Source organism: Cupressus sempervirens, chromosome 2 (genome assembly GCF_028749045.1).
Source record: "Cupressus sempervirens isolate cs-2001-9-10 chromosome 2, ASM2874904v1, whole genome shotgun sequence".
Taxonomy (NCBI): domain Eukaryota; kingdom Viridiplantae; phylum Streptophyta; class Pinopsida; order Cupressales; family Cupressaceae; genus Cupressus; species Cupressus sempervirens.
The window spans coordinates 399,114,183-399,140,988 of NC_143119.1; the positions used below are offsets into that span (position 1 = coordinate 399,114,183).

General features: G+C 38.2%; 1 protein-coding gene across 1 annotated transcript in view; it reads left to right on the plus strand.

Annotated features, from left to right (window-relative positions):
* The first annotated feature begins 504 nt into the window (after nt 1-504).
* Nucleotides 505-26,806, plus strand: part of LOC149572821 (clathrin adaptor complexes medium subunit family protein) — a 116,801-nt gene continuing 90,499 nt past the window's right edge. Inside the window, exons 1-2 of the mRNA XM_089813898.1 lie at nt 505-757; nt 1,082-1,210. Coding sequence (XP_089670024.1) covers nt 693-757; nt 1,082-1,210 — 194 coding nt within the window. The 5' untranslated portion in view covers nt 505-692. The remainder of the gene's footprint in view (nt 758-1,081; nt 1,211-26,806) is intronic.

Below are 26,806 nucleotides of genomic sequence, written 5' to 3' on the forward strand. Positions count from 1 at the left end.
AATTTCTAGTGCTTTCAAGTGCTCTTTCAAACCTTTAGCTGTTCTAGCAAGAATTATGAGATCATCTGCATATAAGAGCAATCTTATCACAAAATGGGCCAGCTGCACCCTCTCACCATTGGTCTTGTTTATCCACTCTTCTAACTTGTCAATATAGAGTCCGAATAATGTTGGAGATAGCGGACACCCTTTTTTAACCCCGATGTTGCTGTCAAAATCTTCTGATAGCCCTTCTGTTGTTTTGATTTTAGCTTTGACCTACTCATATAATCTGTAAAAAGCTGACCTAAGTTCTTTAGGAACTTCCAACTCTTCCGTTCTATCCCATAATTTATTACGTGGCACTGTGTCGAATGCTTTTTTAAAGTCTACGAAACAACAAAAAGCCTCGTTCCCCAGAGTGTCCCAAATTTTTTCTATCAAGTGTCTCAGAGTGATGAGAGTGATGCCGTGATCTATAGTAGAGTGTTTCGGTCTAAAGCCTGCTTGCCCTTTTGCACATTTGCCTTCTGTTTCATCGAGGGTGCTGATTTTTTGTTCTACCAAAGGAAAACGTGGAGATGTGGACATCGCAAACAAATGAGAGAAGCAAAAGAGGTTGACGTGTGCTGAGGTGCTTGCAAATTATATATCAATTTCAGTGCATTTTAAAGGATCAGGAGCTGAATCGCAGAGTGCATAAATCAAGAATTATGGGCGGGTGCAGCATCCGAGCTATCTGGATTCTTAACAATCTCGATGCCGTAGCTTTTTCCAGGTCACAAATTCAAGACCCGCAATCCAATTATTTTCAAAACTGATGACGTTCCACTCCTGTAACAATATGATTTTTATTAAGACGAACCCATTTTCCCCTATATCAAATTATTAATCCAATCCAAACTCGCGAGTATCCTTTGTAGGATGGAATATGTTAAATTTTCCCATGCTCATCTGTTGATATTGGTGTAGATTCTTTTATTTCTCTAGATATAGGTTTTTGTAGTGTTGTTAATTAGTTTAGTACATATTAAAAGACAACAACAAAAATATGCTTTTATTCCCCTAAATTTATTGGCTTTTATGTATGTGATTGGAGCAGACGCTTTCCCGTTGTGGAGAAACGATGGCGTAGTGCCTGTAAAAACCAAGAGCACGAGGACAAATTGGTATTTGATCCTCTTCCAAACGATGGGGAGGTAGCTAAGGCTTTTGTTGATCGGAAGCAGAGGTGGGTAACGTAGAATCTGTATTTTTCGTATTGAATAATCTATTAAGTTTTGTTACAATTGAAATATAGTTCTACTTGCTTCAAATATTTGAAATTTCGTGTTTCTGTAAGGTCCCCCAAGGCATAGGGGAAATTAAACACTAGCTACGATTGCTACCGAGGTCAATGTTGCATGGCTATTGATGACAAATTTATAGTAGAATTCTATAGGTTTTGATCATTAGGTATATTTTAATGCCAAACATCAAACTATGATTGCTGTTGAGATCAATGTTGGGAGTAATGTTGATTTCTATTCACCTGACGATTTTGAACTCTAGGTATATTTTTAATAAGAGTACTTACTCACAGCTGTACCCATAGGTTCAATGGATACATCAATAGATTTGTGAGGGTAAATCTTTGTTACAGTCAGGTAATTTTCTCACTGTCAAATGCTCAGTGACATGACAAATGATATAATATTTATGGACATTAGTCAACAAGGTCATGGCAGTCAGAGTTTCAATCAATTTAATAATAAAAAATGGTTGAAGATGAGGCTAACATTATGAAATGTCTCCTTTTGGGATTGCCCTATATATTTTTACAAGAATCACAAGATCAATAAGAACAAGATATGTGATATAGTTAGGGATATAACATTATCAACAAAAATGTTTAATCAAGATATATACTGGTTGAGATCCTTTAGACATCAAAAATATAATTCATAAAATCAATAATTTCTACTAGGGTTAAAGAATAACTAGCATATGGCACATTTATATTCATAAACATCTTAATTTAAATAAATCATACAATATCTATAGTTCAGTATTGGAGTACAACCATAACAGGGCTTGGATTATGAGACATGACAGGGTGCCCAAAGCAACCTCTCACTGAAGCCAATTGTGGATATACCATTCCTCTTGGCCCCATGCGGGAAGGCTGCCATCCATCCATCCATCGCGAGGTAGTTTACTTAATGGGGGATCTTGTCTCCGCCCTCCCTATTCATGCCACCTTACTCACCCTCCTATGATTAGGACTTCTTTAAATTCATTCCAACAATCAATCATTCTTGAGGTTGGAGGGGAAGCCACAATAGAGTTCTTGGAGTATCTCTCTCATCCAAGCCCAAGGGTGGGATACACCTTGCCCCCCTTGGCCCCATGTGTTAGGCTGCCAATCATCCATCATGAGGCGGTGTACTTAGAAGAGGATCTCATATCAACTCACCCTTCTTGTATTACCTTCCTCACCTCCACATGATTGCTTGCAGCAGTTTGATGTATAAATTAGGAAACCTAAATATTTCATTGTTTTTTTTTTGATCTTTGAGGGGTATCTCAGCGACTCATACCAGTTTCCTACCAGACGTTACCTTGGTTTTACTTATTTAATACCGAGTTGGGGAGCCAACGGGGCAAGATGAGGTGAGACTAGTCCTCTAGGGATGGGTGCAGCGGCCTGCAATCCACACTCATCAGACAGTTCTGGCAGTGACATTGGACATAGATGGGAAGAACCCAAAGCCTTAGCCCTTACCGATCGTTCAGGCTTGGGGGAGAACCCCAACCTAAATATTCACATTATGTATAAGAGAGTAAAATATATTATCATATTGCACACATCCGTATAAGAGAGATTATATATCAAGTATACTACCATGCTGCTTAATAAAGTTAACTGAATTCACGGAATTAACGCTGAAGATTGCGAGCTGCTTGGAGCAGATAAGTAATCTTGATTTGATTCCTTGATGCTTGCTGATTGCCTGAATCAGCCTTCCTCAAGTAAAGAGCTGCTTTGTATATCTTTTAAGTGAGACGGATGGACATATCCCTTTTTGAAGGTTGCTGCACTGCTAAAGGAGGCGTCTCTTCCAATGACTGCTGCCTTTTTATAAATGTGGGCTCTTTGAGACTGGGGAAAGATAACTTATTGCTGATCATGTCTAGAAGAGAGGAGATTTTGAAGAGGCTGATTCAAGTCATTATTTCCCTTTATTTATTGCTCACTAGTTTTTGAACAGATCGCAAGGATTGTCTTTTTATGGCAGGGACATGGCATATTACAAGAATTATATGGTTATATCATATCCCTCTATATTTTCACATTCTTAAAGTCTTCAAGGACATGAAAGATGATAAAAATTGAATGGCATCAGCCAACAAGATCCAAGCAGCTAGAATTCCAATAAATTTAATAATAAAAAAAAGTTGAAGATGAGTCTAATATCACAAGAGTTCTAGCTTACTCCTCTTAAGTTTAACATCCATCAAAATTTTCTGAAACTCCCTCCTCACTTTGTGAACTTAGTAAGTCTAAAATGGAACAAAATCATAAGTTACATAGTTTTTCTGGATGAATACTAAATCATAAAATAAAATTATAAATGATAAGATTAAAATAGATGTTTAATGAACTTTATAACATGGATGGAAAAATTATTAAAAAATAGTCAGAATAACAAAAAATATAAAATCACACAATATGAATTGAATATTGCATCTTTCTTCTAGATGAGCAGTATTTTATATTGATTGAGCTTGTGAAAACTTTGTGGAATTAACTAGAATTTTTCCGTCCAAACTTTTGAGACTTGCCTTATGCTTATCTTTCTTTGTGTGATTGTTTTTAATCTTCATTTTTGACCTTAGACAATTGATTATCATCTTTTTAAGAAGCAAAATGTCTTTCAACAATTAAACTACAGCCATTCAACCTATTTATCTGAGAAGACATCTGAGAAGTGTGTTATTTACAATTATTCGCATTCTAGTGTAGCCTGGTGCCCGAGGAAACAGATTGCTATCAAAATATAACTTCAATGGCCATTCTTAGAAATGGCTTTAAATCTAAGTTACCGATTTGGATGCGGAATCGAAAGCAGATGCGGGAAGCGGATATGAGATGTGGGATTTCTTTTTTTGGGTATGGATGTGTTTGGAAACGTCTATATATATATATATGTATGTATGTATGTATATTATCATATAATATTAATATATATGCAAAGAATTAAGAAACTTATTAATACAAGAACTTAAAGTTAGAAATATATCATTTGATAGTATCATATGATACTTCACCATTGATCAAGATTCAAGATATTTCATATGTCAATTAAATAGTTCAAGCTTCAAATTAAAAATTCATCAGCACAAATATTCATGTTCTAGACTCCATGCCCAAACTACAAAATCAAAAACATAATTCATGATTCAATGTTCACTAATCAGAATCATAAGGATTCTCAAAAAAATCTGGATCCTCCCATCTCCAAGTGCTGCAAGGTCCATATCATTCAAACCAAGAATGGTTCCACTTGCGCTAGATGCACCATGTATCATGGACCTATCATCACCATCATCCATCATCATAGTAAGATCATTAAGTGTTGCAGCCAAGTTTGCACACTCAGGGAGTACATCCCAAAGTTTGTCTACCCCATCCATGTATTCCTCATCCTTTCATGACAAAATATGCAAGTTGGTATGAATGTAGACCAAGTCCTCATCTTTCTTTAACCCCAACCGGTTACACTTCATTGGATGGATATAGGAGTATGCACTCCAATTCCTTTCAGCAGCAGAAGATCTTGCAACCTGCATTATGTTCACAAAATTAATTTTTAAAAATTAAACATACAAATGAAAAGCAAATGACAATATGACAGATGTTAAACACTAGATTGTAGCATACAAGCTGTAATCAAAAACCAAAAATCAAAACTTATCTGTGAGGGCATTTTGATTGCAAGAGGTTGTAAATGCTTGTATGGTTAACCATACATGTACCACCATGCGATTGCTTCCATTTTATTTTGGTCCTTAATTGCAAATGCAGTAAGCCTTTCTCCGCAAGAAAATATGCCAAACTCTAGCCTCACCTTTTCATGCATCTCATCATCTTGGAAAAGCTTTGGAGCACCCATTAGTAACCTCTTCATCAACATATTGTGTAATTCTATCTAGTATAGAAAGTACCGCCTCGCTATAATACCTCAGAGATAAAGCATATGCAAGGAGGTGCAATGGGGATATATTTTGCTTGAGAGATGTGTATGATGGCATGGAGACCATGGTTGAGAAGGTAAAGCATTCTATACTAGCACATGAAAGTGACGCTACAAAATGTCAAGCCTTATGAAGTAAAGTGGAAGCAATAATTCTTCATCGTTGGGAGAAGATGACTACCCCATTGCACCTCCTTGCATATGCTTTATCTCTGAGGTATTATAGCGAGGCGGTACTTTCTATACTAGATAGAATTACACCATATGTTGATGAAGAGGTTAAAGCATAGTCATGATGGGCTTGCTGATATCCAATACATATTGCAAAGGAACTCACCAACATTCATCCAAGATCGTACCCTATTCTTTAGGACTCTTTCTGTATTTGAAGTTTTCCATGCACTCCATTGAGGACAAATGACCATTTGGCCCAAAGCATCTTTTACCTTAAGAAGTTGTCTCATAACAATAGTATGAGATGCAAAACAGGTCTCAACAACCTAAGCAAGTTAACAATATGTCAATTGACAATAAAATTATAAATATAAACTAAATGAAATTACAAATCCATGAAATTTAATAATTGCAAAAAATTAATTTACTTTCAGCAACTCCAATTGTGAGTATGTTCTAAAAATGGATTGTGATATGTTGTGGTTAGTCACAAACATTTGTATGTCCTCTACCTCTTTGTATATTTTCTTCACCCAATCTATTTGAGTGCCAATCTATAGCATAATCAAGTTGAGGGAGTGTACTGTGCATGGTGTCCATAATATGGCCATATCACCCCTCAACCAAAGCACTAGCTCCCCTGCAATTTTGGCATTGTCTGTAACAACTTGGACCACATTCTCACTACTGATGCAGGAGCATTTAGAGGTATAAGGGCAATTCTGTGTCACCCAAAAAAATGTACTTAGACTTAGTTTCTGTTTCATGTGTTTTCTTTTTTGGACACCCATTTGGGTCAAATAAAGGTTCCAACTCTCACAGTTCCACTATCAGTGTGCTAGTAAATCTCGAAAAAATAGGAGTATGTAATTGGGCCATCATTTTGGTAAACTAGAAGGTGTGAATTGGCCAGATGAATGTAATTGTGATTTAGAGCATTCCAGAAAAAGAATCAGGTCAAAAGGCCCCATGGTTTGAAAGTTATTGCAATTTTTCGGGTTTTGGAGACCTCCTAAGAATGCTTCAAAGTCAGGTTAGGGGCCTTAAATGACCTCGAAAAGGGCCGAAAAATGGGGGACGAGTGAAGCTGGTCCATAGGGCTATAGAGCACTTCGAGAGCTTTCCGAAAATGTAAACAGTTCGTCAATCGGAGCTACGGTTCAAAAGTTATGTCTCCCGGAAGTTCGATTACCGTTTCTGGATTCTTCTAGATTTGCACTGACTTGTAACGCAGCTTCTGGAGCCTTCTATTTGGTCGGTGGATGCCTACTAGCACTTTCTAGAATGTATTCCTAGTCCTTAACCCTCCGGGGTCTATTTAAGGAGATTCTTGGCATTGTAAAAGGCAGTTCGGAGTGGATTTTGAGAGGAGGTATTGAAAGGAGAAATTATCTCCACATTTATGCTATTGTAAGCCCTTAGGGCATGTTTTGAAGTTTATTTTCTCTGTACTGAATGTACTAGCTTATTTTTCAGTTAATACAATTTCCCTTTTTCTGTTGTGTCCATTCTGTTCTTGGGTTGTGTCCCCATCAAGTGGTATTAGAGCTGGTTTTCCTGAGTGTGTAGACAGAGCGTCGACTGTGAGGCAGTTTGCACTAGGACTGTGTGCTTGTGGGTTCAAGTTAGAAAATGCCTCCACGAAGAGAGCGTGGCGGAAGGGCCAGAGCTATTAATCCTGAGGAGGTTAGAGCCCTCCAAAGGTAGGTACAGGCATTGCAAGAGGAGCTCCGTAGAGGAGCAAATGTGGCCGCAGGTGACGACAGTGAGGATGACAATGAAGAAGAAGAAATGGGACCAGAAGGGGAATTTGACGGGGAAGTTCTGAATCATGCAGAGGAAAGGCTTTTTAGGGCCATTACTAAGTTTGGGAAAAGACCTACAATTGAAGTGGGTGTATTTTCAGGAAATCTGAAACCAGATGAGTTGATCGATTGGATCAATGAACTGGAAGAATACTTTGATTATGAGGATATCAGGGACTCAGATAGGGTTAAGTTTGCAAAGGCCAAACTGAAAGGCCATGCCAAAATCTGGTGGCAAGAGGTTCAATTGGAAAGAAACAGAAGAGGAAAGGAGAAGATTACAAGATGGGATCGTATGGTGGACAAATTGAAGAAGCAGTTCATTCCTGTGGACTGCGAGCTTGATTTGTTTAAGAAGATGCATGGGTTAAAGCAAGCAGGAAGATCAGTCCAAGAATATACAGAGGAATTTTATCGACTCTTGATTAGAGCGGGGCATGCAGAAGCAAATAAGGAGAAGGTTGCTCGTTATATCAGTGGGTTGCGACCTAGCATCTAGGAGGAATTAAGTCTGGTAAGAATGACCAGTGTTGAAGAGGCATACCAGTTTGCCCTACGAGTTGAAGAGAAGCTGAATAAAAGGTTTGAAGGAAGACAAAGAGGGCGCGGTCAAGGAGGAAGGGGAAGCGGTAGATCATCTGGAGGCCGCAATGAAACCCAAAAGAAAAATGAAGATGTGGGTACTAGCAGGAACCAGAGGAATGAGGGTTTCAACCACTCCCATGATCAAGACTTTGGAAATCAGAGAGGAAGAGGTAGAGGATGTGGACAAGGAAGAGGAGGCTTCCGTGGTACCTGTTTCTATTGCAATGAAGAAGGTCATCGTGCCTTTGAATGCCCTCAATGACAAGGAAAGACAGATAGGAGAGCTGAGGGCCAAGCTAGGGTTGCTCATATGGATGAGGATGCACAATCATCACATTCAGAGAATGCAGAAAGAGGAGAGACTTTGGTAAATGAAAGAGTCCTACTAAGTGGTGAGATTGAACCAGGACAACGAAGGAGTTTGTTCTGTACCAGATGCAAGTGTGAGGATAAATGTTGTGACGTGATCATTGATGGTGGTAGCACTGATAACTTGGTATCAGAAGAGATGGTCTCTAAGCTGAAGCTCAAGAGGGAGAAACATCCCCAGCCCTATCGGATTGCTTGGGTAAAAGATGATCATAAGGTCCTGGTAAGTGAACAATGTTTAGTGAAATTCAAAATTGGGAGTTACCATGATGAAGTTCTCTGTGATGTTATTCCGATGGATGTTTGCCATCTATTGTTGGGTAGACCATGGTAGTTTGATAGACATGCAGTACATGATGGACATGCAAACACATACTCTCTGACAAAGGATGGAGTTCGCCACAAATTGAAGCCCATGAAAAAGGAAGGTGAAAAGGTATGTAGCAGTGCTAGGATTTGTCTTGTTGATGGAAGGAAGGTTTTAGATGGCATGAAACATCAGCATATGTGCTATGCTTTGATTCCTAAGAAAGATAAAGAAGGTAGTAGTGAAATACCACTTGAAGTTTCAGATTTACTAGGGGAGTTTGGAGATATTATCTCTGATAATGTTCCAGATGGATTGCCACTAGTAAGGCAAATTAGTCATCAGATAGATATGATTCCAGGAGCTAGTTTGCCTAACAAGGCTGCTCACAGGATGACTCCTACTGAAATAAAGGAGCTAAATAGACAGGTTCAGGAGCTGTTGAGGAAGGGCTTGATTCGAGAGAGCCTGAGTCCATGTGCAGTACCTACAGTACTCGCACCAAAGAAGGATGGAGAGTGGAGGATGTGTACAGATTCTCGAGCTATAAATAGGATAACCATCAAGTACCGGTTTCCTTTGCCAAGGATGGATGATCTTATGGACTGCTTGAGTGGAGCTCAGTACTTCACAAAGATAGATCTCAAGAGTGGCTATCATCAGATACGGATTCGAGAAGGAGATGAGTGGAAAACAGCCTTCAAGACCAAGGAAGGTCTTTATGAGTGGTTAGTCATGCCCTTTGGATTGATGAACGCCCCAAGCACCTTCATGCGACTCATGAATGAGGTACTTAAGAAGTTCTTGGGAAAATTTGTTATTTTCTATTTGGATGATATTTTAATTTTCAGCAAGACTTTGGAAGAATATTTACTGCATATTCGTAGTGTCCTTGAAAGGCTAAGGGAAGAGAAACTGTTAATTAATCTGAAGAAGTGTATCTTTGCAAAAAGGGAATTAGTCTATTTGGGGTTTGTTATATCACCCGAAGGTCTCAAAATGGATCCAGAGAAGGTAAAAGCCATCTTGGAATGGCCTACTCCAAGGTTTGCTGCTGAGGTAAGATCATTTCATGGTCTGGTTAGTTTTTACAGGAAGTTTATTAAGAATTTTAGTGACATATGTGCACCCCTAACTGACACAATAAGAGGGGATAGAAAAGAGTTCAAATGGACTGCAGCAGCTGCGAGAAGTTTTGAATTACTGAAGAAGAAGGTGACAGAACAACCTGTGTTGGCACTTCCAGATTTTAGAAGGGTGTTCCAGGTGGATTGTGATGCTAGTGGCAGTGCTATTGGGGCTGTATTAAGCCAAGAAGGTAAGCTTATTGCATATTTTAGTGAAAAATTGAATGATGCAAAGAAGAAGTATTCTGTTTACGATCAAGAGTTCTATGCAATAGTTCAGGCCTTAAAGAAATGGAGGCATTATTTGTTGCCAAAGGAATTTGTTTTGTATACTGATCATTAGGCATTACAGTACTTAAATAGCCAAGGTAAATTGAATCAGAGGCATATGAAGTGGGTAGAGTTTTTGCAGAGTTATACATTTGTGTTGAAGCATAGAAGTGGAAAATCTAACAGGGTTGCAGATGCACTAAGTAGGAGACAGTTGTTGCTTACAGTAATGCAGGTTGAAGTAGTTGGGTTTGATGAACTCAAGAATTTGTACCCTAAGGATCCTGATTTTGCTGAAGCATGGAAAGTTTGTAAAGAGCCTGTTGCTGTAGATAGAACCAAGTGGTTAGACTATTTGATTCAGGATGGCATGTTGTTCAAGGGTAGTCAATTGTGCATTCCAAGGAGTTCCATGAGGGAAAATCTGATTAAGGAGAAACACAGTGGAGGGATGGCAGGACATTTCAGTCGAGATAAGACCATTGCCATTCTTAGAGAACATTATTTTTGGCCTCAAATTTCACAGGATGTAAAGAAGTTTGTACAGAGTTGCCAAGTTTGTCAAGTTGCCAAGGGGTTTAGTCACAATACTGGCCTATATCAGCCATTGCCTGTTCCATCAAGGCCATGGGAGGACATAAGTATGGATTTTGTTCTTGGACTGCCAAGGACACAAAGGGGTAATGACTTAGTATTCGTGGTGGTTGATAGGTTCTCCAAAATGGCACATTTCATTCCATGCCACAAAACTCATGATGCTGTCCATATTGCAGACTTGTTTTTCAAAGAGGTGGTAAGACTACATGGACTTCCAAGGAGTATAGTTTCTGATAGAGATACTAAATTTGTGGGGTATTTCTGGAGGACATTGTGGAAAAAGTTGAGAACTGACTTGAAATTCATTTCCACGCATCACCCACAAATTGACGGCCAAACAAAAGTGGTAAAGAGAAGTCTGGGCAATTTGCTGAGATGTTTAGTTGGGGATAAGCCCAAGGGATGGGATTTGATTCTACCACAAGCAGAGTTTGCTTACAATAATTCTATAAATAGGAGTATTGGAAAATCATCATTCCAAATTGTATATGGGAATAGCCCAAGAACTGCACCAGAATTGAGGAAGATAGAGCAAGGGGAGAGGACAAGTGCTGAAGCGGAAGAATTTGCTGAACATATCAAGCGTCTACATGAGGAGGTTCAGGCACACATTACCAAGATGAATCAAAAATATAAAGCTAGGGCTGATCAAAGGAGAAGACATAAGGAATTCCAAGTAGGGGATCTAGTCATGGTGCACTTATGAAAAGAAAGATTTCCAGCCGGTACTTACAACAAGCTGAAAATGAAGAAATTTGGCCCTTGCAAAATTTTGGAGAAACATGACTCAGGAAATGCATATGAGGTGGAGCTGCCAGATGGTATTCACATTTCTCCCATTTTCAACATTGCAGATTTAATAGAGTATCATGATGATGGTGCAGATGAGGAGCTGGTGTTAGAGCCATGTCCAATTCCTACTTCTAAGAAGGAGGAGATAGAAGACATTCTAGATCATCGTGTGGGTAGGAGTATCAGAAACAAGCAGTATGAAGAGTATTTGGTCAAATGGAAAGGACGATCGATCGAGGACTCAACTTGGATTTCAGCAGCTGAGGTTTCCCATTTGGGATTTCCTCTACCATTCATAAAGTGACAGGGTCACTTTTCAATCTACCCTGGGTGTCTGATGCAGGAGCATCCAGAGGTATAAGGGCAATCCTGTGTCACCCAAAAAAATGTACTTAGACTTAGTTTCTGTTTCATGTGTTTTCATTTTTGAACACCCATTTGGGTCAAATAAAGGTTCCAACTCTCACAGTTCCACTATCAGTGTGCTAGTAAATCTCAAAAAAATAGGAGTATGTAATTGGGCCATCATTTTGGTAAATTAGAAGGTGTGAATTGACCAGATGAATGTAATTGTGATTTAGAGCATTCTAGAAAAAGAATCAGGTCAAAAGGCCCCACGGTTTGAAAGTTATTGCAGTTTTTCGGGTTTTGGAGACCTCCTAAGAATGCTTCAAAGTCAGGTTAGGGGCATTAAATGACCTCGAAAAGGGCCGAAAAATGGGGGACAAGTGAAGCTGGTCCATAGGGCTATAGAGCGCTTCGAGAGCTTTCCGAAAATGTAAACGGTTCGTCAATCGGAGCTACGGTTCAAAAGTTATGCCTCTCGGAAGTTCGGTTACCGTTTCTGGATTCTTCTAGATTTGCGCCGACTTCTAACGTAGCTTCTGGAGCCTTCTATTTGGTCAGTGGATGCCTACTAGCACTTTCTAGAATGTATTCCTAGTCCTTAACCCTCCGGGGTCTATTTAAGGAGATTCCTGGCATTGTAAAAGGCAGTTCGGAGTGGAGTTTGAGAGGAGGTACTGAAAGGAGAAATTATCTCCACATTTATGCTATTGTAAGCCCTTAGGGCATGTTTTGAAGTTTATTTTCTCTGTACTGAATGTACTAGCTTATTTTTCAGTTAATACAATTTCCCTTTTTCTATTGTGTTCATTCTGTTCTTGGGTTGTGTCCCCATCAACTACCCACCATATCTATGGCCTCAATGAGAATATTAAAGATGAATTGTGAATCCTTCACCTCCCCTTGACAATCAATTGCCTTTAGAAACATTGACCCTTTGGGGGACACTGCAATCACATTAATTAATGACCCGTTTCTTGTATCTTTCCAACCGTTAGATGCAATTATCAGACCCAAAGTTTTCCAAGCATTTCTAATGGGTTGAAGTGCTTTCTCTATAGAAACTCTCTCCTTTTGCAAGAGTGTTGTACACACCTTTTCATACCTAGGACTTGTGTAATTGTTTTGTAATGACTCTCCTCAAATCTGCTCTCTAAAATGCTGATGAAAGCTCAAAGAATTTCATCAAACAATTCACATGCAAGGGACGTATGACTGATATAGTATTTTAGCTAGCTTTAAATGACTCTTTCTTCAATTTGCATCAATGAGAATCTTGTGCTAGAAGACTCCAAATGGACTACACAATGACCTAACATGAGTGTGCTACTAATTTTGACAATATTCAGTGCATATATATGATCTAAGCATGAGAAATGAATACCTACAGCCAACTGGCATTTTTACAAACAGTTGGTATGCAAACTAACTAGCTGATAAATAATGATATTGAATTGTTTAAATGACACCAACAACTATTATCTTCTTAATTGCAATGAAATTTCAAATACGATGCTCATGAAATATGGCTAAGACTTTTGGCATTTACATGGATTACAAAATGATAATGCTGGTATAATGCACACTTACAGCTGAAACTTATAATACCCTAAAAATCAATACTAACAAGGGAGCCTGGTTGTAGATGGCTGTAATAATTTCTTTCAATGCTGCCTCTTCTGCTTTGCTTTTCCGATTTGCTTTTTCGAACTGCTTTTTCGGATCGGCTTTTTTTGAACTGCTTTTACGGATTGCTTTTTCAACCTGCTTTTTTGGTTCCGCTTTTTCGGACTGCTTTTTCGGTTCCGCTTTTTCGGACTGCTTTTTCGTATCTGCTTTTTCGGACTGCTACCATGTTAAATCTCAAGACCATATCTTTCAATGGCGTCAAGATTTCCAGCTTGAAGGGATTTCGTCCTTCAAACTATTGAGACATAATCTTCAGAAAATTTCCCAATTTCTTTTATATTTCCAAGCATACTAAAAAGAAGCTCTTCCTTTTCTTTTATAGTGTTCTCACAAGACCTCAATCTTTCGTTTTCTCCATGTGGGATAAAACATCACTCCTTTTATGTAACTTATGTCTCCAATGTGTTATAAAATAAAGGGGACTCTTTTAATTTAAATATTTCCCACAAACTATAGTCTATGCATTAATAAAGTAAAATATATAAATTTAATTTTATAAAATAGCTTTATCAATGCATAACAAATCTTATCAATGATAAACAAGTCTTCTTGTCGATTTTAAACAATTACCATCGACATACCGTTGCCACTGGATATCCGACCATATCCAAGATGACTTACTATAAATAGTAAGTATGCCCAAAGTTGCCTCAAAACCCCACAGAAAGACCTGCAGTTGAAACTATCTAGGCCAAATGACCTCTAAGTCCCTTTAATGTCCTGGTTAGCCTTCGGGACCACGAGGAAATAGGCTAACAACAACATCATGCTATAAATGCTAAAAAGGGGACATTACAGTCCGCCCTTCCCAAAATTGCTTGTCCCCAAGCAATGGTCGAACAACAACCCAATCAATTCGCCTGGATCCCAAATGTAGTCATGAACTATACTGCTGTCATTCAACATAGGCTCCTGCAACAACCTCTGAAAATTAACCAAGAGGAATCCATAATCAAATTGGCGAATACAACTCACCCAAACTCCAAAGTCAGGAACCCATCAGAAACAAGCTCACAAAATATCAAAACCCAAGTAGAGTAGATAACCCAAACTGCCAACATAGTAAATACCATCAACACATCCCACTAGCCTATATGGAATGTACAATACAATTCTGCAACAAAGATGAATACTCCCGCATGAAACTGTACCAAATACAGAGAATCCACACACTGCACACCCACTGCAATCAACACAACTCTGTAGATCACCGGTCACTGTCTCATAACCATAACACCCATGCACTGTTGATGGTGAATAGTCATTACACGGTAGATAGCAAAAACGAGAGCCCAGACCAAACTTGTCTACCATCAACTCCTCAACACGTGGATCAAAAGCAAACTGATGAACAAATCCTACAGTATAATGCCGGTAAAAAGAACCAATCCCAGTCAAAGACTCATCCTGCAGACGTGATACAACCAACTGTGATTGATCATCAGCTAAGTCAGAGGATGATATAGCCAAGAGTGCAGAATCAACAACAACATCACTAGTCTCTGTGCCCTCCAAGTCAAACATATCACAATGCTCAGCCGCAGCGCCCAACTCAGTTGAACTTGCCTCCAATGGAAACGGACCAAATATGCCAATACTAGTGTTGTGGACAGATATATCCTCATCTCCACTACCTCTATCAACCTCGACCATGGACATCCGTGGATCACCAGACACCACGGTTCGTGATTGTACAGAATCTGGTAAAGACTGAAGTCGTTCTAACTCCATGGTCACCTTAGCTAAATGAAACGGTGACTCCTTGAAAGCCAACTGTGTACTCTCAAGAAACTCAGAAGTCACCTCGAGCTGCCGAGTAAGCTTACTCACCTCATCTTCCTTGACCAATAATGCGTCATATGCTGTACTGCTCCACTCCATAAGATAATCTCTGTCGGCTACCAACTGCATATAATTCTGTCTCAGAATCTGGATAGCCTCCCATAAAGAGTGGATCTCTGTCAAGGAAAGATAACTGCCTCCCTGCTCATCACTAGTAGGAGAACCCCATCCATAAACTGCTAACCACTGACGAACATCGTCGAAATGCTCGCAAGCGATAGAAATGTCTCGCTTGCCAACTCTCAGCTGACTAGACACATGATTGTGCCAACTGGTCGAACTCCTATACTCTATCCTTAGTACACTGTCCAAAGGAGTAACCTCAGAATAGCTATCATCTGTAATACTCAGATCCTGGGACTCTCCTGTAAACTCTATCATCTCTGAGAAATCATCAACATGTGACCTGACTATAAAAGAAAACCGAGTCCCTGCTATATGCGCTAACTCCCGAACTGAGTTCACCTCAAGACAAAGCTTGTCCACATGTCTCTCAGAATCCTGGAGAGCCAACTGAATACACACCAAAGAATTCCGAGTATCCTCTAGCTCATGAGAAAGCTGATCAACCTCCTCCTCCTTCTTCAATGCATCTAAATAGATCCCTGCAAGATTAAGGAGATGATCGCGATCTGAAAGTAGGTGTATGTAACTTACCTTCATTGCCTCCATGCCTTCCTTGATCTGTTGTAAGTTGTCACAAGAAGAACCTGTTGTGACTCCTTTCTGTCTCTCCTGCAGTTGAATCATCCAAATGTGATTCTCAATCAATCCATGTATCCTGTCATGATGAGATAAAGCCGTGACAATATGCTTGTCCCTTGTCTTCAGCTGGCTTGCCAAACCAAGTAAAGAGCTACTAGCCTCTATCTCATGTGAAGAAGCATCCAACTGTGCTTGATACTCATTTTCCGCAAAGTCTTGAATGCTCACTTTTTGATCAACTGTACTATCCTCAAGCATGACAGTATCCTCAATTGCTGTAACTTCATCCAGCCCAACTGTACTGGGATCACTATCTGTGTCAATCACACTATCTGGTGTACCTGTGATATCACCTTCTGATGCTATTGGCTCAACCTGCACAACATTTGTAACCCCTTCTGCCTGTGAAGATGATGCAGATAAATCATTACTTGAAGATGTGCTAATGTCTCCCTGTATCGAATCAACATGTCTGTTAAACTCCTCATACAAGTTTTTGCCTGTCATAGGGAAGGTACGATCCTTAGGCCTATCAAAATGTTCAATCAGTCTCTCCGTAAACTCTACATATGAGGTAATGTGTGCATGACCCATAGTGACCATACCATGATGCCACCACTCGTGTGCTAACACATCTACGTGAATTGCTGCATACTTAATAGCTTTTTCCTCAGGCATAGGGTTCATTTGAAAGTATGTGTCAAGCTTTTGAACCTAAGCTCTTGTTGTAGACTTCCTCGAGCCATCATAATACGGTAATTGAAGTTTCCCTACTTTCTTCCGTAGCTCATAGCTCTGGTTCTTGTCATGTCCACGTGGCATATGCTTCATCCGCACATCTATATACTCCCTAAAGGTGATTGCAGCAGTAAAATTTGGACCTCCGACTTCGCAATCTCTCCTCAGCTGGTCCTATATATCAGTGATTTGGGGCTCTGGTAGGGGCTGCTCTGGAGCTCTAGGAGGAAATGTGGGAATCATGGGCCTCGAACTCATTGTCCTAGCTTGCTGGGGTGCATGACCGAAATTGTTCCCAACTTGTTCACTTCCATTATGTGTCCCATCTTGATTATTCCCATTCTGATTGTTACCATTCTGATTATTACCATTCTGATTATTTCCTCCACCTATGTTAGCGTTCAACCCCATTTGACGAGCCATCATCTGCATCATAAGCTCCATTCTCTGATTTTGTTCCTGTGCCCTCTGTTCTACTAATCGCTGTCCTTGTGCCAAGGTCTCTAATAACTGTAAGAATCTTTCCTCTCCAGGATCCCGAGCATTCCTGTCTCCCATATTGCCAATAACCTGTTCACTTGTATTCTAGATTTCCTGTTCCTCTTGTCCTATGTTTAAACGAGCCTTGGTTCTTCTTAAATTATAGTGATGAGTTAAAGGTTGAACACTCCAATCTGTCATATCACCACCTGTTCATTGTGTTTGTACCCACTAGGATGGCAGGATAAACAAGCTCTGATACCACTGTAATGACCCTCCTCAAATCTGCTCTCTAAAATGCTAATGAAAGCTCAAGGAATTTCATCAAACAATTCACAGGCAAGGGACGTATGACTGATATTGTATTTTAGCTGGCTTTAAATGACTCTTTCTTCAATTTGCATCAATGAGAATCTTGTGCTAGAAGACTCCAAATGGACTACACAATGACCTAACATGAGTGTGCTACTAATTTTGATAATATTCAGTGCATATATATGATCTAAGCATGAAAAATGAATACATACAACCAACTGACATTTTTAGAAACAGTTGGTATGCAAACTAACTAGCTGATAAATAATGATATTGAATTGCTTAAATGACACCAACAACTATTATCTTCTTAATTGCAATGAAATTTCAAATATAATGCTCATGAAATATGGCCAAGACTTTTGGCATTTACAGGGATTACAAAATGATAATGCTGGTATAATGCACACTTACAGCTGAAACTTATAATACTTTAAAAACCAATACTAACAAGGGAACCTGGTTGTAGATGGCTGTAATAATTTCTTTCAATGCTGCCCCTTCTGCTTTGCTTTTTCGAACTGCTTTTTCGGATCGGCTTTTCTTTAACTGCTTTTACGGACTGCTTTTTCAGTTCCGCTTTTTTGGACTACTTTTACGGACTGCTTTTTTAGCCTGCTTTTTCGGTTCCGCTTTTTCGGACTGCTTTTTCGTATCTACTTTTTCGGACTGCTACCATGTTAAATCTCAAGATCATATCTTTCAATGGCGTCAAGATTTCCAGCTTGAAAGGATTTCTTCCTTCAAATTATTGAGACATAATCTCTAGAAAATTTCCCAATTTCTTTTATATTTCCAAGTATACTAAAAAGAAGCTCTTCCCTTTCTTTTATAGTGTTCTCATAAGACCTCAATCCTTCGTTTTCTACATGTGGGATAAAACATCACTCTCTTTATGTAACTTATGTCTTCAATGTGTTATAAAATAAAGGGGACTCTTTTAATTTAAATATTTCCCACAAACTATAGTCTATGCATTAATAAAGTTAAATATTTAAATTTAACTTTATAAAATAGCTTTATCAATGCATAACAAATCTTATAAATGATAAACAAGTCTTCTTGTCGATTTTAAACAATTACCATCGACATACCGTTGCCACTGGATATCCGACCATATCCAAGATGACTTACTATAAATAGTAAGTATGCCCAAAGTTGCCTCAAAACCCCACAGAAAGACCTGCAGCTGAAACTATCTAGGCCAAATGGCCTCTAAGTCCCTTTAATGTCCTGGTTAGCCTATGGGACCGTGGGGAAATAGGCTAACAACAACATCATGCTATAAATGCTAAAAAGGGGACATTACATGTTTGGTGCTTCTTTGATGGCTCTTACCATTTCCTTTCAATATGGTGATCTTACAAGGTTGAATGGAAGGCGATTAGCATAGAGGCAACATGCAGTGGCTTCATCAACATGGTCTCTTGCCTCCATTTTAAATACAAAGTGTAGGGGGCCTCTTTTCCGGGCTGATGCATTATTTTCTACTTCATCCTCCTCTCCCAGTACATGCACTTGCATGAATGGATGTTTGGAAGATACAAGTGGTTCCATTTCGGCAAGTGGTTGCATCTTGTTCTTTTTTGAGTAAGGAGGTTGATAATAACTTTTTTTTTAATCTTTTAATCAAATGATCAACAACTTCTTGTTCTTTTACAAATGAAGTTATCTGTGCATCGGACAACCCCTTCCGATCTGCACCTTTGCACATTCCAAAACCTTTACTAGTAGGGCCTATGAAATGAAGTTTTACCCGAGAATAAGAGCTTTTGAAAGACTTTACTTTGTTACTTCGACAATAATTACAACTCCAAATATAGGAGCCACCACCCAAAACCTATGATATTCTTGTTGTATGTCTCCATAGAGGAGACCCTAAATCAATTTTGAAATTATCCCCTCCTTGCCCTGCCACTGAACTCTGACCTAGTCCTCCCATGGAACTCTGACTGTCGGTGGCAGCTATTCTTGCACAATACAATGTAGTTTCTTTCTATAATAAGAAATTAAATAAATTTAAATCAATAAAAAAATTATGAATATTAAGCATACAAGTAAAAAACAATGATACAAAACCATTCAAATAGATGCCTAAACTTGTTTCTAAATTTAAAAAAAAAAAAACTAGAAAAACTTGAAAAATTTCTGCACAAACTTGAAAAAATTCATCAAAAATTCTAAAAAGTTCATTGAAACACTCAAGAATGGGATAAAATGCTTACCTCTTAGTGTTTTAATGAACTTGGAAGCCAACTCTCACCCTACAATCGCTCCTTTTTGAAAATAATCAAGTTGCCTTCAAAATGACAAAATGGAAGCCAAATGAGAAGAGCAAACCTAGCTGCAAACAAAATGATGGTTGAAAGGCTTCTATTAGGGCCATTTTAGGGTTTGGCAAAAAAAAGTTGTTAAAAGCCTAAAACACACGTTTTAATTTGTGTTTAGGTGAGAAAGCATTTTTTTGTTTGATTTCCGTGGAGGCATTCGGAAGTGCCCAGATGCCCTACATGTGCTGCCTAGATGCCACCCATAGGGATCTAGATGTGGACGGAAGGTGCTACCTGGATGCCACCCATAAGCATTCGGATGCGAATGAACAGGCTTCCGTCTGCATCCGGATGCTTGTGGGTGGCATCTGGGCGGCACCCGCAGGGTACCCACTCACCTCCATGTGCCCGTCCACTGTAATGTCCCCTCTTTAGTTCGACATGACATTGATCATGGATTTTGCCTATTCCAGACTCTCGTAGGCAAATGGTGTGGAGAGAGAGTCAATTCTGCGGATCAGAGGGTCATATCTTGCTCTTGAAGAAGTGTTAAGAGGTTATATTTTATTATTATGTGTTATTGGGGCCTACATGTTATAATTTTAAGTTGAGTTGCACTTTTTATTTTATAAAATTACTTTATTATAAAAAGTGCATTATAATGAGATTTTATAAAGGATGTTTCTAGAAGTTCTAGAAAAAGTGCATTATAATGAGATTTTATAAAGGATGTTTCTAGAAGTTCTAGCAACTTCTTAGAAAAGTGAATAAATAGAGGGCTGGGCCTCTCATTTTGGACATGCTTGGATTTGAGATTTCTTCTACTTCTTCCATTGTGGAGCAAATTTGTAGTCTCTTGGGTCTGCAAATTATTATTTGATCATTGGGAACGAATCACTCCCTTGGATTGGCGACTTTGAGGGTGTGAAATATCACCTGAATTGTTGCATTTGAGGAGTTGGTAATTCAGCCATCTCATTTGGACTTCATTGAGATTCAGTTATAAGGGTTTACTTTGGTTGGAATAAGGGTTTCAGTTGTGCCCTAGCATTTGTGGATTGATTAACAGGGTTTGAAGACACAGTTGTGCATTATTTTCAAACTGCCAATCCAGGGTTTGGACCCACGTTTTTGCTCATAACTCCTAATTGGCTTGACGGATGAATTTCATATTTTAGGGGGTTATTCAGCAACCCTAGGCGCCCAGATTTATTGTTTTTGGAGTGACAAAAAAACGCTGCAATATTTTTTATCTAGCAGCCGTACCAGGCCGTACCTGTACGGCCCTGTCAGTTGGGCAGCAGCAGCAATATTGTGAGTCGGTTTGGGGCAGATTGTGAGGTCTTCGTGTGGCATTAATTCAGCATTCATATCCGGCAAAATTGGAGCTATTCCAGGTGCACAAACTGAAGTTTTGATTGCCAAAATATTGCATGTTATGGATTAGAACAGTCAGCACTGTCATTGCATAAATAGTTATTTCCAGTCATTAATAACTGTTGTAAAAGTTTCGTCATTTGCATTCCAAATCTGAACTGGGTTATTGTTCATGTCATAACATTGCATTGTCAAGAGCTTGATGTATTAGAAGTGCATAGTTGTGACAGTCTCTCATTGTAATCAGTTCTATTTGCTGTCATAAAATCAGAATTGCATTGGACTTCATATTTGAGTTTCAGATTGTCATCTATCTCTTAGATTGGTAGTGTTATAATCTGGAATTGTTGCTCATACATTATTGGCATCTAAGTCACAAGGTTCGAGTTCGAGTTCGAGTTCGACAAGGATGAAGTTCGGATGAAGTTCGACAAGTCAAAAAACTCGAAAAAAATTCGACATTAAATTCGCCTCATGTAATTCTCCAAAAAATATGTTATTTATCATTATTATTGTATGTTTGAGTTTAATGCAAGGAACTTTTCAATTCATAACTACAATAGAAAACATCTTTTCATGTCTAACAATATATCCAATATATAATCAGAATAGTTTGAGATTACAAAATAGATTTGAAATCATTACAACAAAAGATATCACATTTATAAGATATAACCCATAAGAAACATGTGAAATCATGATTACAAAGTTCTTTTACTATCCAAAAGATAGATCAGCGTTTTATACTTCAAAGTTTAGAACTTCAAATAGCTCAAAATTAGCAAAAGTACGAAGATAGTTCTTGTCAAAATATTATAGTCAAAAGTCAATACTATTAAACTTCAAAAAAGCTCCAGGTTATCGAGAGCACTTGGCTGATTTACTCTAGAATCATCATCAGTGTCACTACTTAGCTCATCATCCAAGAAGTCTGGTTCCTCTAGAGGTCCAGTTGCCATGTCTTCTGAAATTCCTTTTTGTGAGGAAGATGTGGAGTCCTTTGCTGATTGGTTCATGAGCAATTTCAAATTGCTACGAACATAGACAAGATCTCCCAACTTTCCGGACAGCAGCTTGTTCCTCTTTTTAGAATGAATGTGGTCAAAACAACTCCAATTCCTCTCACATGCTGATGAACTTGCTCCCTGACTCAATACTCTAATAGCAAAGCGCTGTAGTTCAGGAGTTTGTGCCCCATAGCTCATCCACCATCTAGACCCAGTTACCTCAGCTCGTGTCATGTCATATTGTGCTGCTTGCATTCCAAACATCCCTTCTGCTTTCTTGTATCTCCAACATTGGTCCCTGATCAAAGCTGCAATGTTTTGATCCGGCTCATACTTGCTAATGGCATCATAAAGCCCTACCATAATTTCACTATCACTTTGTCTGTCAATACGAAATAACTTGGGCTCCAAATAGCAAGCTGCTGCATGTAGAGGTGTGTGCATCATTTTCCACCTAAAATCAACTGCCTCCCATATCTCCATGTAGTCTGCTTCCACATTCTTCAATGCTCTCTGAATGGATTCTTTACAACGGTCCATGCTTTCATAAAGCATGCCAAGGCAAGGAGCATCACCATCCACCATACGAAGAACCTCAACAATTGGACCACATATGCTCAAAACCTTTGATCCACTTTCCCAAAAATTGCTGTTTAAAATGATTTGCTCTATGTTCTTCCCCTTAGCACTTTTAGAAAGTGTTGAACCTTCCCACTCATTAGAACAAATCACAGATCTCAAAGCTGCCTTTTCTTCAATTACTCTCCTCAATGTGATATAGAATGAAGCAAACCTTGTGTCACAAGGCCTCAACAACTCTCTCGATGCATGTTTCCTGTAAAGACTCAAGGTGAGACGATGGTTTCTAATGAAATTTGCAACTGATCTCCCTCTATAAATTGCTTCATGTATCCATGGGAACTTGGCCAAGTCATGAAGCAACAAATCCAAACAATGGGCTGCACATGGGCTCCAATAAATCTGTGGGTACTTCTCTACAATCAGCTTCCCAGCTCCCACACAATTCGCTGCACTATCAGTAACCACCTGAACCACATTTTCTACCCCCACTTCAATAATAGCTTCTTCTAATATCTGGAAAATATATGCTGAAGTTTTCTTTTGATCGCTGGTGTCAATCACTTTCAAGAACACAACTCCTTCAGGGGAAGCCACCAATACATTAATCAAAGGCCTCTGACATATATCTGACCACCCATCACTCAATACAGTACAACCTGTTGCCTTCCAAGAGGCTTTGATCACATCTAACTTTCCTGTCACTCTGCCTTTGGACCTCTCCAAAAGAGTTGTTCTCAAAGCTTTTGAAGATGGAGGTGTGTAGCCTTTACCGAACTCTGCTGTTTTCACAACTGCATTACGGAAATGGGGATTCCTTGCCGCATTGAACGGGACAGCACCAGTAAAGAAATAATCAGCCCATGCATCATCAACCTCTTGTCTCTCTATTGGTTTCCAAAAGCTGTTTAATGTTCCACTCTGTTTCATTGAACCTATGGATGTAGACTTGAGAAAACTAGAGGATGACACAGATGTGAACCTAGACACATCATCTTGAATTCTTTGTTTTTTCTGTATCTTTTTTCGATCAGCTTCACTCAAAAGGATTAGTTCTCTCTCTATATCAGCTACCATTGCATCAGTGACCTTTGGACATGCTCTAACACCTCCTCCTGTACCCCCACTGATACCAAGTAAGTGGTCTCTTGCCCTTGTTAGACTTCCTGTAAAATCTTTCGTACAATTAGTACAATAGAGTTTAGCACCATCTTTTGTCACATATTTCCATACTTCAGACTTTGATTTTTTCGGAGCCATTCAATTACAGCCTGCATGATGCAAAAGAAAATTAATATTAAAAAACAATCAATATTTTCTTGAAAACGTGAAAAGGAAATATAAGAAATAATTATTTCAAACTCGGTAATGAAATATGAATAAATACCAAACTTTATTTTAATTAACTAGATACTAAAATAACCCTTTTAAACTCTTATAAAAAAATTAAAATATTCTAAAATTAAAAAATATTAAACTTAAAAACTAAGTAAAATCTAATTGTTTTAAAATATAAAGTAAATACATAATACTTTTTTAATGTTTTAATATACATTAGCTTTTTATTTTATATACAAATAATAAATAATAAATAAAAAGTATATAGTATAAATAAATTAATAATATTTATTATTAATAACAAATAATGATATTAAATCAAACTATTTTGCACTTTGCTTTAAAAATAAATAATACATACACAGTTAAATAATTACGCAAAGGAAATATTAAAAGCTTATGAATATTAATATAATGTTTTAATTTAAAAATTTATATAATAATTTAATATATATAAAATTCTATTGTTTATTATTGTTTTATGATAAATATTGTTATATTTATATTAAAATACAAATCTAATATTATTTGATGATTAAAATCTTAATATTTTATATTAAAATAACCTAATAATGTTTTATTAAAATATTCTATTTTTTTTAAATCTTAATATTTATAGCTTATAAGTTATAACTCTTTATGCATTATAATATTTTTAAAACTTTTTAAAATAAACAAATTTTAAAAGTTATAACAATAATTTAATAACAATAATAATAAAAAACAAAATTTTTAAAACATTATAATGTTATAACATTTATAAAACTTTACAAAACAAATGCAGACGCAGGACGCAGGACGCAGGAAGGAAAGGAATGAAGTTTGAACAATGGCGAACGGTTTTGCCTACCTGAGACCTCTGCCGTCCACGTGAGCCTCCCTCTTCCCTCTGCCGTTCGCGTGAGGTTGAACCAGTCACGACTCACTGCAGCGTCCAGCCTGCACTCCAACATCCAGCCTGGAGACGGATTTTTCAGCCCCAGCAGCCGTTACAAACAGGCGTTTCAGCCTCTATAGCAGATGACCAGTGGGCGTTTCAGCTTTAGCGCTCAAATGATAGCTTTAGAAGCCTTAGACAGCGAACACCAAACCCAATAATTTGCAATGACGGAAAGCTTTTTTTAACAACTTTTTTAAGTCGAAAACCCTAAAACGGCCCAGAATAAAATAATATTTATGCAAAACGACAACAAAATAATAGCCGTACGAACTTGAGGCGAATTTTTTGATTTTTAAATTTATTTTTTAAGGTTCGCCAAATTTCGAATTTCAAGCCGAAAATTCGGCGAACCTTGTGACACAGATTGGCATCATATATTGAGGTTTTGTTGTACAACAATTAGTAATATTGCAGCCTTATTCGGTACATGCCAACTGTTTGACAAAATTCCTAAGTCCAGTTTGAGGGTTTCAGTGGCCTTTATAGTAAGGGTCATTACATCCACCTTCGCCTTCGCCTTCGCCTCTAGGCTTTCCCCAAGCGATTCAGTATCCTAGCTTTAAATGTAACTTACATGGCAAAATGGAATCTTCCATAAAGTTCACTAGATTTCAATCCTATGGTTGAATATGATTGCACCCCCCATAATTTGTACAATCTTTAGCTGGAAGATGTTAATAACAGGAAAATAAAATTGGTCATATTGCAGAAGCTATGCCCTGTGGTCTTTGGCTATGCTTGTCTAAGTTACCATAAACGTTGTTCAATTTATCTTGCATTCATACGAAACAAAATACGAGTTAAATAGAGTCTAAAAACACGTTGAATAGAGTCAAGCCTAAAAGATTCAATAATTGATTCCAGACATTCAAACAACATATAAAACCTACATATTTCTCTTAATTTGATTCCATTTCATCTTCACTTCATGAGAAAAGAGATCATACAATCAATATTATACAACATGGATGAAGATGTTTACACTGTTGAGAGGAGGTGGTGGTGGCAATTGGGGAGTTGTTTATGCTTGGAAAACTTATTCAGTGAGTATGCCCCCAATGTTGAAAGCCTTTAGAGTGTCAAAAACTGGTATAGATATTGTCACAGAGAGTGTTCACATCGAATGAACTTTCTTGCCCTTGATCTGTACGTTGAAGAGTTGAGGGCTTGGGAATTTTGTTCAATTGAGCTTTGGTAAACATATTTAATAGTAAAAAGTAAAGGCTGAAATCAATAATATGAAGAGGTGTGAATTGCATTTTAAATCAGTATACTCAAGTTATGAGGAGATGCGATCTAAGGAGAAACATCCCTTAGAATCACATCCTTTCCCATCAGATGAGATAAAAGGAAGTTCAAACACGTTCTCCAATATCATTGAAGGAGAAGAAAAAACATCTGGGAGGAAGAACAGATACTAATAATAAATTCAGATCTGCGATCCCTGGTATGAGTATCCCGTGACACATATGGTGTGTAAAATCTATTTATAACTCCTCTATGTTGAATTATGTATAAACTTCAGGAATATGATATTCGTATGTGATTGCTTACATGTATATGCATACAGACATATATACATATATCTGCATGCTTCTGCTTTAATATGCATTTCGTTGCTGACTCAGGTATGTTTTAATCTAGGAGATATGAATGAAGTACTACATATTTTTTTGACTTTTGCAACCAGCAATGGTGGGGGAAATGAGGGATTACAGGTGGGAAAACGGTGATGACATCACCTTCTAAGCCCTTCACCTCATGGTATATGACTGGAGAGTCCCATGGGTCAAAGGGGCAAAAGGTGACTGCATTGAGCTTAGGAAAGATGTCTTTTGGGCACCCTATTGTGAATGCTCCTCATGACATCCATCATGGTAAATGACTGCATAAAGATATTCAATCATTGGAAGTAAGATAGAAGTAGCAAGATTGAGGG